At 45.7% G+C, this 15,049-nt stretch overlaps 3 protein-coding genes across 4 annotated transcripts in view; 1 reads left to right on the top strand and 2 right to left on the bottom strand.

Moving 5' to 3' along the window:
* Positions 1–1,231: 1,231 nt before the first annotated feature.
* LOC142375391 (uncharacterized) lies at positions 1,232–6,597 on the bottom strand. The gene is made up of 7 exons (XM_075459397.1): positions 6,435–6,597; positions 6,015–6,148; positions 5,701–5,790; positions 5,448–5,542; positions 4,453–4,613; positions 4,196–4,312; positions 1,232–4,125 (listed from the first exon to the last, which is right to left on the bottom strand). Exons 2-7 carry the CDS (start codon positions 6,137–6,139, stop codon positions 4,021–4,023), a joined length of 693 nt encoding a protein of 230 aa, XP_075315512.1. The 5' UTR covers positions 6,140–6,148; positions 6,435–6,597; the 3' UTR covers positions 1,232–4,020.
* On the top strand, positions 1,594–5,701 carry irak1bp1 (interleukin-1 receptor-associated kinase 1 binding protein 1). Its single transcript, XM_075459396.1, has 4 exons — positions 1,594–1,884; positions 2,943–3,024; positions 3,112–3,242; positions 3,322–5,701. Exons 1-4 carry the CDS (start codon positions 1,610–1,612, stop codon positions 3,581–3,583), a joined length of 750 nt encoding a protein of 249 aa, XP_075315511.1. The 5' UTR covers positions 1,594–1,609; the 3' UTR covers positions 3,584–5,701.
* A 281-nt stretch (positions 6,598–6,878) lies between the features above and the next one.
* Positions 6,879–15,049, bottom strand: part of phip (PHIP subunit of CUL4-Ring ligase complex) — a 34,908-nt gene continuing 26,737 nt past the window's right edge. For both annotated transcript variants that reach the window (XM_075459394.1, XM_075459395.1), the window contains exons 31-40: positions 14,192–14,312; positions 13,976–14,101; positions 13,808–13,883; positions 12,993–13,052; positions 12,749–12,901; positions 11,591–11,743; positions 11,255–11,466; positions 10,927–11,159; positions 10,674–10,817; positions 6,879–10,550 (exon numbers count right to left, since the gene is read on the bottom strand). In XM_075459394.1, the coding sequence (XP_075315509.1) occupies positions 9,841–10,550; positions 10,674–10,817; positions 10,927–11,159; positions 11,255–11,466; positions 11,591–11,743; positions 12,749–12,901; positions 12,993–13,052; positions 13,808–13,883; positions 13,976–14,101; positions 14,192–14,312 (1,988 nt within the window). In that variant the 3' untranslated portion in view covers positions 6,879–9,840. The remainder of the gene's footprint in view (positions 10,551–10,673; positions 10,818–10,926; positions 11,160–11,254; positions 11,467–11,590; positions 11,744–12,748; positions 12,902–12,992; positions 13,053–13,807; positions 13,884–13,975; positions 14,102–14,191; positions 14,313–15,049) is intronic.

The following is a 15,049-nucleotide window of genomic DNA, read 5'->3' as shown; positions in this document are numbered from 1 at the left end:
TTTTACATACTCGTTTATGTTATTCGTGAGTAATACTATATCAGAATTTAGTAGGAAACTGGCAATGTTGCAACATTTCAACTGCGATAATCCTCTTTCATCTGCATAAATGTGTAAATCTTTGTTTTGGATAAAGGAAATGGTTTCAGAAAAATATTCATTTAATAATGATATCTAAAGGAAATGAAAAAGCGGCTTCAAAAGTAAGGAGGCTGGGATTGAGGGCCTCAGGTAAAAGCCAGTCCTCCAGTCTTTTTTTTCTTCTTGCCCCCAATAGATCACCGTTATACTATGCTGCCCCCTGTTGACCAAACTGAGGTACTGACTACTTTGGATTAATCTCGGCAATGCCCAATCTCTAGCACTTCGACCAGAGCGACAAAATTCTGTGTACAGAACACACAGCTAGAAATATGATTATTTCAACTGCTACCATGTAATAAACTATAAGATATCGGCTCATTATACACCTAAAAGGCAAAACATTGAAAAATGATAGCCCACCACATGAACGCCAATGTACAATTCCACCGTTTTAAACTTGTGTTAAATCTCTTACAACCCAAATGTATTCTCCCGAGCCACCAGCCTACGTGTTAGCTGGCAGCTAAGAAATGCAGTTGAAATTTAATTTAGTAACATTTCATTGTTATTTGAAAAAGATCTGAATAAACCTGAAACTAAAGAAGTTGGAGAGTTTTTATTTGTTTGTCAGCGTTTGACTTTATCATGAAAGCTCTCAACAAATTATCTTAACATGTCATATCCTAATAAAAAACCCCACCATCTTAAATTTATGGCCCCACTCAAAGCAACAAAAAAAAATAGCCTTTTAGGACCTTTTTTTTTTTTTTATCTAAAGCCACAACGTTAGATGAAATAAGAGACAGAATCCACACTGATGGTGATTAATGAGATGCTGATTAACTAACGCATTATTTGACATGCCAATGTTGCCAGTATTCTTTATCTGTTTGAACTGCTCGAGTTGAGTTGATTTAGAGCTCCAGAAGATATATAACCCCTATCCTATAAACGTTTTAAAAATGGGAAACAATCTTCTCGCTACGTCGCCGTTGTGTTGGTGATGCTTGACTCTAACCCTTAAAAAAAAAGCTCTGGACTGCTTTCATCTTTTTAAACCAACAATGGAGCAAGATATCTTAAAAACAATCAACAAAAGTCTTCTGTATATATCTTGTGGACACACAAAGTCCATCTGACCAAATCCTTTCAGACGTAAAGTTAATCTTTATTTTTTGAATATTTGCCCCATGATATACTATATTTACATAATTTTACACTTATGCTTGAGTTATTGTGCAGTTTAAAAAACCTTTGAGATGTAATTTAACTGAAAAACATAAATAAAAAGACAATGATTTACGTCTTATTCCCACGCTGTGCTTAACAGAACACAGTACAAAATATCAATAATGTTCTGTTCATCTATGCATTCCTCGTCTCGATTTTATTTTTTTTCCCAAAAGGCACTCCATTTTTAAAACACTCCATTTGTAGTTCATTGGCGGAAACTGCCTACAAATCCCGGGGAGCATATCGTCCATCGCTATAGCAGCGGGAAAGCTGATTTCTGCCAGCCTCCATTATGAACAACCCGAGTCGCGTCTTCGCCGCGATACCACCGGCTGTCGGACGGGAATTTTCCGGAAATGAAAAGGAGCAGGGAATGGAAGTGAGAACAGTTAATAGAGAAAGCTCCCGTAACCGTCTCAGGGAGGTCCAGGTCACCGGGGCAGCGGAGGTTTCTTGCCCGGCGGACCGAGTGTCGGTGCGGGTCGTTGTCGGCAACAGCAAGGAGTCCGTCAACGACGTGACCAACAGCGTCTCTCGGAGACTCGAATACATTTCACAGACTCTCAGGTGAGAACGGCGGAGTTTTAACTTCGTAGAAGAGCAGAGGTACAGTTACTGCGGTGACAGCAAGCTAAGCTACATGTGTTATCTGTTCATGAAGGCAGCGAGCAGCGATGCTGGTGTTACAGACCCCAAATCCAGCCTGTAGAGGAGGGATTTAGAACCTGCACTTGAGTAAAAAAGTAGTAATGGTGCCTCAGTGTAAATAGGTCCACTGTAGTCTGTCCAGCCTTCCATCTGTCATCCTAACTTTGCTTAAGTATCACAAAGAGTGTGCTTAGGATGATATATATATAAAAAAGTGTGGAAATATAATTCCCCCTGGAAACAGCCCGTTTAATGAATGTGGACAATATTTACTCTTGGGTGGTTGATGCACATCTTTACTTTTCATGACAACATTGTATGTAAAATCGGTAACTGCAAGTACCTCAGATTTATATGTTCTTAGTTGCTTTTTAAAGTTCTGATGCTGCTCTATAATTTATAGAGCAGCATCAGAACTTGATTAAAGCTCTAGGACCAAAATACATCAGTGACCTCCTGACCCAGTATGAACCTTCCAGACCCCTCAGGTCATCTGGATCCGGTCTTCTATCAGTTCCCAGAGTCAGAACCAGACATGGAGAAGCTGCATTCAGCTTCTGTGCTCCACATGTCTGGAACAAACTCCCAGAAAGCCTCAGATCAGCTGAAACACTCAGTGTATTTAAGTCCAGGTTGAAGACACACCTATTTTCAGCTGCGTTTGAATAACGCTCAAAATCTGAAGCTTGAGTCTCAAAACTTATACACATTTTAACTACTGATTTTATTTATTGTTCTTATTTCTTTTTTGTTTAAAATTTAAATCATGATTTTTATTTCTGTTTTAATGTATCTGTAAAGCACTTTGAATCACCTTGTTGTTGAATTGTGCTATACAAACAAACTTGCCTTGCAACTACTGGAGGCCTTTACTCTGCATTTGAATGCCTCTAATTTGCTGCTTTTGTTGAGGAAAGTCAAAGCAAAGTTTGTTCACAATATCAGTGTATGACGAACCCTCCTCTTATTCTGCTCAGACAACATGGCGTCGGGGATGAAGACACCTCAGTGAGGAGGTTCCTCCACCGGGACGCCGACATGTATCGCATGGACGCAGAGGTCGGGTATTCGGACCGTCGCCTGTGAGGACTGACGGCACGCCTGTGTCGAGCTGCTGGTGACGGTGTAACAAAAATGTCCCCGCAGGTCGTGGTGGCTTTCTCGGATTTTGAGAAGATGGAGCAAATGCGCAGCGTCCTGCTGGAGAAGCTGGACAAGAGCGTTGGCGTGGGGACGCCTCGGTTCTACCACAGTCCCGAATGCCTGAGTCGACTAAGGTGTGGAAAGACTCGACAGATGTCGTGCTCTCTTGTGTAAACGTAGCAGTTCTAACTGGTATGCGTTTTGGTTTTCTAGGCAGCGTGCCTGTGTGCTAGCCGTTGAAAACGCTCAACAGAAGGCCAGCAAAGTCAGCCAGCTTCTGGGGCAAAATCTGGGGTCTCCCCTGCTCGTTAGAGAGGAGGAAACCACGGAGAGGAGAGATGGTGAGGAGGAGGAGGAGGAGGGTGCGGGCAGAGAACAGGGTTCTGCACACTTTCCCCACATGCCTACAGTCACCGCCTCCTCGCAGGTGTCCGTGTCCTTCAGCTTCACAGACAGAAGCAGGAAAAAACTCTGAAGACACTGTGGATGGAAACGGCGTAAAAAACACTCGAATAGAAGTGCAATCTTCTTTTTTTTTTTTTTTTCCTCCCACTGAGTCCAACAGTCCTGCGAGCTTTTTTCTGCGAAACGATTTCAAGCGTTTATTAAAACATTCCAGTCAGCCCTTCAAGCTCGAGACAAACATTTAAATCAAAGTACTGTACATCTGCACACCCCACAAATAAAACGGGATTAGCTTAAATTACAACATTTCCTTCGTTTCATTCTTTTATTAGTGGGCCCCCGAATCCCCAAAGTCCCAGAAAGGGGGGATTCGGTGGGTACCCCCCGAACTACACAAACACTGGCACTTTTGAGGTCAACGACTGTGTCTTTGGCATCCGCTCGCTGCAACCTGAGACGATGAAGAGGATCAAACGGTCTCTCCGGTGGGTCGCTCAGATCCAGAAGTCAAGCGTCCTCGTCCTCCGGGAAGAGCTGTCTGAGCCAGGGCTGCATGACGAACCGCGTCCCATCAAAATGTGTGAAGTAGTTCTCCAGGGTGGGGATGTCCGGCTAGAAACAGCCAACCGTGAGTCCAAGATGTGGAGTGTGTGTGTGTGAGCTGGGATTTGTCAGTACTCACCCTCATCCCTGTGATGCGCTCCAGCTGTGTTTGAGGTAAGTATCCAACCATCAGAGAGGAGGGTCCAGGCCCGCTGAACAGCACCTTGTAATGAGGCGTTTTCTCCGCCTTCACGTCCTACATGCACACAACCACAGGGGGGGGGTTCATTTTTAATATATATCGGCTGCACTTACATTAAATATCATCCATGAGTTCTAAACAAAGGGGTTTGTGGAGCAGATTTTATCCTGAGGAGCGGAGAGGGAACTGCTGACCTCAGAGTTTGAATACATTCTGTCGGCCCACTCCGGAGGAGCTCGCAGTTCAGGGTCCCAGCCCACCACCACCCCGACCATGTGGCCCTTCCTCTCCATCACCACCTCTCCGACCCGCAGGAACACAAACGGGGGACGAGGGCTGCGCACGGCCTTGGAGGCTGGAGGGACAAGGACGAGCACGTTTGTACCATGCGCTGCAACGCGTGAAAGCTACAAGCTGTTCGCCGACTTGCAGGTGGGAGCTCTTTAAGTTTAAAAAAAAAAAAAAAAAAACTGCTGAAATAGGTATTTTTCTGTAAATTTAGGGTAAAAAAACAACGTACAAAGAGCACAACAAGTTTGCATTTAACTTTCTCACAATTAATAGATGAATACTCAAAACAACAACAGCACACAGTATTATGCAAAGGTCTCAATCAGTTCGCTTCAACAAGCTGGCAACAATCATTTGTTAGCATTTCTTTTGTTGAATTTCTGTTCGAGAGGGTTAGGGTTGGACCAAGGCGCTGTTGGCTGAAAACTTTGCATATCTCAGCATGGTGGTGTAGTGTTTCCTTGAAGAAAAAAAAAATAGAATGAGGAAACCAGAGAAGTTGGATAACAAACAAGGAAGCAGCCTAAAGGCCTAAACGGACGTCTGCAGCAGACTGACACTAAAGTGATGTCCTCAACATTACTGAAGCATTACTGTGGGATCAGCTTGGCAGAAAACGGAAACAAAAGGCAGGCAACGTCTATCAACAAACCCGGAGAACCATTCCTGAAGACCTAAAAAAAAGAAATATTTACCGTTTTTCTGGCAATATTCGAGGAAAGCAGACATTGGATTAAACTTTTGCACAGTACTTGCAGCAAGTTGTGAATCGAGCACCTTCAGGGTGCATTTGTTAGTGATAAGGGAGGATCCTTTCATTCCAACCTTAGGCTATGTGTGTTTGATAGCCTTTTGCAAAAACTTAGCAAATATATATTCAAAGTATACATCCACAAACCTGCAAAGAATCCCTGGTCATTGTCGTAAAGCATAGTCTCTATGGGAGGCGACATCTGTGCCGCTTGATCTTCATTTCCCAAACCGATCAAAGACCTGCAGGGGGGTCCATACACAGTTAAGTGGAGTAGTGGGTTTGTTGTCCTATTATTAGTGTTCTTTTTAATCATACCATTAGAACTCACTTTTTAAAGAGACGCGAGTGTTTAAAAGAATAATCTCTAGCTGTCCTTATTTGTGATTAATACACTCACTTGACGTTGGACAACCGCTGGTTTGTCCAGTCCATCCACAGAGTGCCATTGAGGTATGACGCTCTCCACTCGTTCCATATGCGAAGCAACCTGGAACACAAACTTTGCTCTACAGTTTCCCTTCAAATCAACATAACAACTTCTCCCTATATGTGTGTATATACAGTACTCTGAGCTGCGCTCACCACGCAGGCTGAAATCACGATCTCTCTCACCCTTTATTCCAAATTCCTCAAAGTGCGATATGATTTGAGAAGAAAAGTTTTGGGCTTTTTTTGTGTGTGCGTGTGTGTCGTTTTACGCACGGGTCCTACCGTGTGGCTGCGTGGTAGCGCTGCACCGCCGTGGAGCCGCTCCACCGGGAGATGAAGTACTGCGCGGGAACCGCGGAGAGCAGCAGCGCGAGCTGCAGCGCGGCGGCGGCACTGAGCTGAGGCATGACCGCCACCTGGAACACGGAAAGGCGCGTCAGGTGCATGTGGCATTCGTGGAATTAACCGAGTTACTCAGTCCGTAAATGTTTTTTTTTGTTTTGTTTTTCTATAAATAAAACGCAAGAAGGAGCCTCATAGTTTTGTGACAGTCGAATAAGTTAAAGGTACATGTGTTCACGGCCTATTATTTATTTGGTTTGGCATAAAGTAGTGCGCACTAAAAACCTACATAAACACCGAGGAGAGAATGCAAGTCACAGCACCTACTAATATAGTTACAAACCCGCGCAGGAGTCTTACCTGTTTCTGAAATCCAAAACCTCGACTTCAGCTATCTTCCAAACATGGTGCTCCAGAGAGTCGGCTGCGCCTGAAAACCAGAAGACCTGACGCGGTTTCACTTCTGTTTTATTTGCATAAACCAAACACCAACACATGCCGCCGCCGCCGCCACCACCTGTGTATTTACATTTTTCAGAAAAATTGCCAAGCGTGCAGTCTGTCCAATAGCCGCCGCCCACGGAGCAGCGGACGGACCTTTAGCGGCTCGCCACGTCAGGAGCAGCGGGCGCTCGTGAGGTCCAAGAGGGGGAAGCTGCGGTTCCGCTTTGACACCGCAAGGTGGCAGAGTTGTCCCAGCCGCCGCACATGTGACTGTAAACGGGTTTGACTTTAGAAACAAGGGCAGACAGCAAATCATTTTAAAACATTACAAGAAATAAATAAAAGACCAGGAAGTAAATGTAAATATGGAAACACAAATGTTTATTTACTTAAAATATTGGTTTGAACTAACAGGACAGCAGTACTCCCCTACACATACATTCTAGCTTTATGCGTCTTTTTTGCATTAATTCCTTTATATATAAAAAGTATCCAAACTAACAAAGACAACCTTGTCAATCAGTTCACATAAAACAGACCCGCCCCCTCCCCACCTCCCTTCCTCATCCTGCGCCTCCTTTAAACACCCGGCAGTGCTTCCTGGTGGTTCACGTGCGGCCGGGTCACTGTGACCTTTGAGCTCAGACCAAACACCGATGCTCGGGCAGAGGCCACAAACTCTGCCACACATTCAGAGGCTCGCACTGAACTGAACGCTCACAAACTCTTTAACGGCAGGAGAAGTGCTCCTCTGAACCGTTAAACCAGCTGTTTCCATCCGTCCATTTTCAATACGCACCTAATCCAAGTCAGGGAGGGGGGGTGGGGGGTGGAGCCTATCCCAGCTGCCACTGGGCGAGAGGCGGGATACGCCCTGAACGGGTCGCCAAGCCATCACAGGGCCACCGGCCACTTCTAAATAAAACTCGCGTATTTGTGGCTTGAACAGAATTTGAACAAATCCGAAATATGCAAGTGAAGAGTTCAGAGTTTCAAACAAACGATAAAACCAACGAGAGGGGGTGGGGGGGGGCAAAGCTTTCCTCCACAATAATAAAATGTACTTTCATTTCAGTTTGGAAATAAACTCTTCATGTACACATAAAACAAAAAAAAGTGTCGTGAATTATGTCCTCAAATATGTGCAGCAGAGCATAAAACACCACTCGGTCTCCATCATTCCTGTATGGCAGGGACATGGACAGGGAACACAAAATAAAAACACAGCCGACGCGTTATATGTGAAGGAACACCCACTGTGGAGACGAGAGGACTTCTTTTAAAAAATAAACACATTCAAAAAGCCGTGTTCTAAAACTTCAGTGCCCAAAGACAGAATTTGGCATTGACAAAATCCGTTACAAAGAGAAAGAAAAAAAAAACAAAACAACACCAACGCTGACAAACAGATGAGATATATGTTAGTAATATGTGACCTTCGAGATGAACCAGGTGTATATAGATGTCACCATCCAGTTCTCCCCAGTCAATCCCACAAAACATGATTAAACTTGCAGATTTTGGCATTCACTTGCTCCGTGTTTGGGGGGCACGACACTCAATCTTTATAAACTCAGTCCATTATATTGTGTGTACAAAGAGTGACATAATCCCCAGTTAGATTGTAGATGTATCAATCTCTCCTCGGTTAGCCCCAGAGTACACGCCTGTTAGGTCTGGTCCGGTCGCCCAAGTCCCGCTTTCTGAACCCAGCCAGGGATTCGGTATGCCAGAGTAGCAAAGGCACAGAATCAGAGAGGTGACTGTGAGACTCGTCTCTTCCTCCAGTCCAAATTCAGTCCGATCCGACTCCCGTCGCGTTTCTTTCAGGTATGAGAAAGTGCTAGAACATGCGAGACCGAATTGTATGTGGAATGCGTGCACACGCGTGGTCACCGTGGAAACATCTCAACATCTTTTTTTTTTTTTTTTAAAAAAAGCTCATTTGTTTAAAAAAAAAAAAAACACGCACTGGTTACTCCCTTATAGACTGCATCGACAACCGGTCTGTGTTAAGTGCATCTCAAAGCGAGTCGCCCCAAAGCTCCACTCACTGTACCTTAGGTATAAACTGACGATAGGTTGGTTATAGGACAATATATCCACAAGATTAGTGGTATGCTTTACAACAACAGGAAATCCTTTTCAGCTGCTATAAATACATTTCTTTGAGAGGTTTCACAACGACCGAACTGTATGCCACTGTTTGTACGCTCAAAGTGAATGACACACTCACCCGTGTTAGAAAAACACGCACGCAGCTCCCACAGTTAAACACGCTCGCTCGCTATAGTCACAACTTAAGTTCGTACACAAACAGGCACATGTAGAGGCCAAGCACGCATACACATACAGACACACACACGCACACGCCATAGACATAAAGGCACAAGGTATTGCTAATGTTGAGGACGCACTGAAACATGATCTATAGAGACATAAATGACTCGTTTCACCCATGCATCCTTGTTCTCCTCCTCACAGTAAAAACAGCTTCAGGGGAAAGAAAGAAAAAGAAATAAAGAAAAGAAGATGCTTTTGTTTTCTAATTAACATGCAAAAAAATAAAAAAGAAAGAAAAAAAAAAACTACAGAGATACAGTACCAACAAAGGTACGCCATTTGGTATTTTAGCGCAGACGGACTCACTCAGGTCAGCCGACGGGTAAGACTTTCAAAACGGAGAGCCGATCATCGCGTACAAATCTTAGAAAAAGCAGAGTGGGTTGTAAAAAAAACAACGACAGAGCGGGAACAATGAAGGCGGGGGGGGGATAAAGGACGTCGTTAGGCCATTGGTCTGTCGTGCATCTCTGATCAGACCGTTTCTGCTCCACAGGCGTCTCTGAGCCAGGCAGCGGAGACGCTTAAAAAGGTCCTCAAAAATAGCGAGATTGAGACCATTTCTGGTCTCCTTGAAATGTCCTTTTCCCAAGTTCTGCGAGTCTGTTCGACGACCTCTCGCCCAAATCTGACAGCAAGCTGTTGAAGGAGGGTCGCGTGGGACCGGAGTGAGGCACACCAACGTGATTCCAGGTGCTCCCGTGGGATCCAACATGGATCAATAACGTGGGAGGAGTTGGAACAAACGAACATGCTGTGCTTATTACCGGGCAGAGAGGAGGGTGGGGTCGGCGACAGGGAGTCAACGGCTTTCTCTCCACCGCCACAGCGTCAAATAGCAGCAGCTGGACCAGCGGCTCCCCGCAAACACGCACACACATATGCACACAAAACCGCTTACAACAAAGAGCCTGAACTCCTCGGAGGCATCAGCTCAGAAATCTCCCACCCAGATTTCCTCTCTCTGAACGCTGCTCTGTTACCAGCCTATCAGGTTGGCTTTGGCCTTTTCTGTCAGTTTGCGGACACGCCCCTTTGAGGAGGTGCCGAACGTTATGGAGGAGTCCTCGAACAGCAGCTGTCTCTGCTCCTCCTCAGAATCCTCCTCCATGTACCACGCTGACCGCCGCCCTTGGTTACGTGTGCGCATGGACCCCGCGGCCCCCTCGCCCGCCTCCTCTTTGGGAGACTCCCTCCGGCTGGGTTGTTGAGAGGCAGCCTGGGCAGGAGGCGTGACCTCCTCGGCGGCTCTCCTGCTGCTCCTCCTCAGCGGCGAGGGCTCAGGGGACTCTGCGGGGGGAGCCGCTTCCTCAGTCCTTACTGCTCGGGGCCGGCCTCGTCCTCGAGGCGTAGACGTCGTGCCAGAGTCCGACAGCACGGAAGTTTCCTGTGCGGACGACGCGCCGCCTTCGTCGCCCGTGGAGTGATCGAGCTCATCGTCAGGAGTGGAGCTCCGGCGGTTGCTGCTTCGCCTCATCTCATCTAGGTCCTGCTTGCTTTTTCTGCCCCTCTTCTTGCCCGGCGGGCGACCCCGGGGCCTGGAAGGGCTGGCTGGAGTCGTGACCTCTGGAGGACTCACCGGTGAGTCCATTCTGGACTTCCGCCCCCTTCTCCCCACACCCAGGGTCACATGGCTACCGTGGCCGTTCAGGTGGACCGTGCTCTGAGACGACGGGCTGGAAGGAGAGCCTGAGAGGGCAACAGGGCAAAAAGAGAGGGCAAAGGGAAGAAAGCAGAGAGGCGGGTGTCACTGAATGTTTGCTCCGCGACTTCAAGCATAAACCTGATCCGTTATTTTGTGTCACCACCGACCAGGTGTGTGTCGCACGGGCGTCCTGAGTTTCCGACGAGTGCTTCCACTGTTGCTCTCTGAGGGCTGGGAGGCTGTGACCTTTTCAGCGGCCGGTGGAGCGGCAGCCGGCACAGAATTATGAGCCCGCAACGAGCGAGAGGACTCTGAGGATGACAAAAAGGAACAGCTTAAGATTTTGGGAAATACAAAAAAAAAAAAAATGTATTTTCCACGTCAAAAGTCGAATGAGAGTCAGGGTGTCTGGGATCTGACCTGCTGTGCTCGGCGTGCTGTTCGTGACGTTATTTGACGAGGGGGAGGAGTGTGTATTGTGGCGCGCGGCGCTGCGCGTCCGCCCCGGGGCCGGCGCGTCTGCCTTTCCGTTGAGCAGCTGAGGCGGCTGCTTCAGCGGGGCGCTTTGTCTCAGAGAGGACAGCCGCGAAGGAGCTGGGGATGGCTCCCTCTTTCCAGTCACCCTGGATGATACGCGCCTCTTTCTCTCTGGGCTACAAGCGGACGAGAGGGATGTGGGGATAATATTTGTCTTTATTTCAGTTAGTTTAAAAATAACAAAACATGAAAAAGCTTTTTTTTTGTTAACCTGGATGCATTGCTGCTTGTGGGAGACTCGCTCCTCCTCCTCCTCCTCTTCATCGCATGCCGTGTCTGTCTGTCTGCAGTGTGCCGCGTCTGCCTGTCGGTGCCTTGTCTGGTCAGTTTGTTGGTCAGACCGTGGATGGCTTTATAGTCGGCCAGGATGGAGCTCACGTGCTCCTCAAACAGTGCGGAAAGCCTCAGACTCATGCTGTAAATCTGAAGACACGGGAGAGGACATCCTAACCTCAAATGCTGTGCAAAGATCACTCAAAACTTTTGCTTCATTTTAATCTACAGGAGCATGAAATAAATACTGGATGTTGGTGCATGCGGCTCTCACCCGGGACTTCTTACTGGGTGTGTACGCTTTGGAATTGCTAAAAATGAGCCGGACATCTTTGCTGAGCTCAATGGGAGACTGGTACTTTCCCTCAGTGAGCGTGTTGAGAACTGTGCCGAAATCCATTGGCGACTCAACTATTTGCAGGTAGTCCTTTAAGAAGAAGAAGAAGAGAGGGGGGGGCAGAACAAAAGTGAGAGATCTGCATGATGTCATTCTGGGTGGACAGGATGAACAAACCAAAAGGTCCAGTTTTGTGGAATATGCACGAGGAATGACTGCGCCCGAATGACACTGCATGCGCTGTGATATGGGGGCGCTTTCTAACTATTATAGATATTGTCTATTTACAACATTAACACTATGGAAACATACATTTGTCTTCAAAGTCCGGTATCAGGGACACACACTTCCATCTCATTTCCAAAAAAACTCAAACATTCACTCTAGAACAACTCGACAATCTAAGCTGCTTCATGTCCCACTCTGTTGTACCACTAGAGCACAGATTTCCATCAAATATAAAGGTGTAACTTTATGGAACAAGTATATTCACTTGACAAACAGCTCTCCCCTTCTATAAAAGGAAATTAAAAGATCACCTGTACTCTATGGGACTGTCTTAATACCTTTTCTTCTCTTTTTTGTTTATAGTTGCCATTGCAATTTAGTCTTTTGATTTATTGTAATTTATTTCTTGATTCATTGCTTGATTATTGATTTTTGTTTTTATTTATTTATTTTCTCTCTCTCATTAATCCATATGTTGTTTTATCCTGATAAGATACATTTAATTTTGTTTATTTATCTAAATGGTGAGGTTCTCGATAAGCCCTCCCAGGGTGTCTAACCTCTCCAGCACTGATTCATTGCAGCTTATCATTTATTATCTATTGTATATATTTATTTATTTATTTTATTCCATTTCTTTCTTTTATGTGATATACTCTTGTTTGTAGTGTTTTATTAAAGTGCAAATAAACAATAATAAACAAACTACAAAGCTTGATGAATACAACTGGGAGGTTTTCACTTGAACGTTCACAACTTCTCACTGTGCGCGCTCTCAACGTTTCAACGTACTGAAACGCACACCTATTGGAAATGCGCATGTAAACAACGCGGCTATGTGGATGTGAGTTTTCTTGCATGGGTTACCGGGTACTCTTGCAGGTCCACGGGCTCTCTGAAGGGCTCCGAGTCTTCACACTGAAAGAGGAGATCCAACAGCTCCTTACAGCGCCCCCTCCAGGCATGAGGATCGTATGAAGGAGGACGGGCTCGCAGTCGGCGCTGCATGGGTCGACGGCCCTGTTGACGCACACACACACACAAAGATCACTTGATATTATCCCCGCTCGTGAGCAGATAAATGAAAACACGCGAGCTGCTCGAACCGTACCGTACGGTTCCGCGTAGATGTTCCTGGAGTATTGATATCTTCATCTTCTTCCTCATCATCCTAAAAAAAAATCCATTAAAGACATTAAAGAATCCATTTCTCTTGCACCATCTTTTAGACCAGTGGTTCCCAAACTTTTTGTGCCCAAGGCACACCAAAGGACAAGTAAAAATCTCAAGGCACACCTATTGTGCAAAATAGCCCTTATAACACGTGTTATCACTCATATCATGTAAAATATCTGTAAATAGGCATAATTATTTACTAATGCCAAATAAAATATGACAAAGACAATCATATTACTGGGAGATATTGGGAGATGCTTGGTTACTACGATTTAGAAGAATTAGCTAACTAGCAGTTAAGTTAGCATTAGCTAACTTCTCCCGACAGGACGCACTCGGACTGAAACCATAAGACGGGTCATTTTCATGATACTGTCTGCTGACAGTTTTTTTCCTCTTTTCTTTCGGCGGTGGGTTGTCGGCAGTTTCTGCACTGGTGGTTGGTGGTTTGCTCCGCACAAGAAAGCGCTCCATTTTCCCATTTTGCCTGTCTCATAATTCCCACCTGCACAACTGCGCTAACAGCGAAATATGGGGTTCTCTGGGGATTTTTTTTTCAATAATTGTTTTTAGGTATAGAGTTTGCCTCTTTATCATGAAATGAGTGCCTACAAAGTACTGATATAGTAAATTAAAAAATAACGTATGGTTGTCACAGAGTCCCACGGCACACCTGAACTTGCCTCATGGCACACAGTTTGGGAACCACTGTTTTAGACAACATAATTACAGCTTTATGCACAAACACACCTCATCCTCCGAGTCTGAGAAGGTCGCCTTCTTCATAGTTTTGTAGAGAGGCATGGGGTCCGTTAGACTTTGGTCCCTGCAGAAAGAAAACGAGGCAGATGAGAAGGGATCGGGCAATAGTCACACACTGAGAGACTTCTCATAAAACCACATGTAGGACACACTCACTTAATGAACGCCAGCATGAGGTCGGAGACGAACTTGGCGGTGGTGACGATGAATGATCCCGGCTCGTTGAACGTCTGGGCGTTGTGTTCTATATATCGAACCTCCCACATCAGAGAGGACAGCCGCCTGAAAGAACAGCACAGCCGTGTCAGCGTCTCTCCCTCTCTTTCGCATCAGATGCTGCATCTACCACAACCTGAGAGGTGGGGGGGGTACCTGTAGAAGCGGTTCACCAGCCTTTGGCGTATAGTGCTGAGGTCGGTGACGTAGGCCACCACCGTGCAGTACGTCGGGTAAGCTTGTAGGTCCACCGGAAAGGCGAACGGTGCCGCCACATCTGAAGGGTTAGGGGTTTGGATGGCAAGACAGAAAGACGGATCAATGCGGAGGCATTTCAGGTGTAAGAAAGAGTAAAAACGACGCATGGGAACAGACATAAAGACAGCAGTACAAACTCACAGCTTTATACTTTTTCAGAACTACTCTCTTCATCCAATGTTGTCAGGACTAGTTTTTTCCAGTTACGTTTCCTGACCAAAGTTAAAATGTTTTTAAGTCGACATGACCTTGAGAAAGCCCTCCATGCCCTAATAAGTTCAAGGTTAGACTATTGCAATGCACTTTATGTCGGCGTCTCCCAGTCTTCTCTCAGTCGCCTTCAACCTGTGCAAAACGCTGCTGCCCGTATTTTAACCAACACTAACAGACGTGTGCACATCACTCCTGTTCTTACCTCCCTCCATTGGCTTCCTGTCCTTTATAGAATTGATTTTAAACTTTTAATATTTGTTTTTAAAGCTCTTAATGGCCTCGCCCCATCATATTTATCTGAGCTTTTAACATCCTGGTAGAGCTCTGAGGTCAACAGATCAGTTTTTGCTAGAAGTGCCCAGGTCAGAACACGAACCCTGGGGTTACAACTCGAGCTGCGTCTTATTTCTGACATGGGCCTCTTCAAATCTGGGTTAAAAACCTACTTATTTAGGATTGCTTTTAATACCCTTTTAGTATGATGTCACTTTTATCTTATTCGATTTTGTTGTATTTTATTGCTTTCACCGTTCTTTTATTGTT

Source organism: Odontesthes bonariensis, chromosome 24, assembly GCF_027942865.1.
Source record: "Odontesthes bonariensis isolate fOdoBon6 chromosome 24, fOdoBon6.hap1, whole genome shotgun sequence".
NCBI lineage: Eukaryota > Metazoa > Chordata > Actinopteri > Atheriniformes > Atherinopsidae > Odontesthes > Odontesthes bonariensis.
Note: the sequence above shows the minus strand (reverse complement) of the source record. Positions and strands in the feature narration are given on the sequence as shown.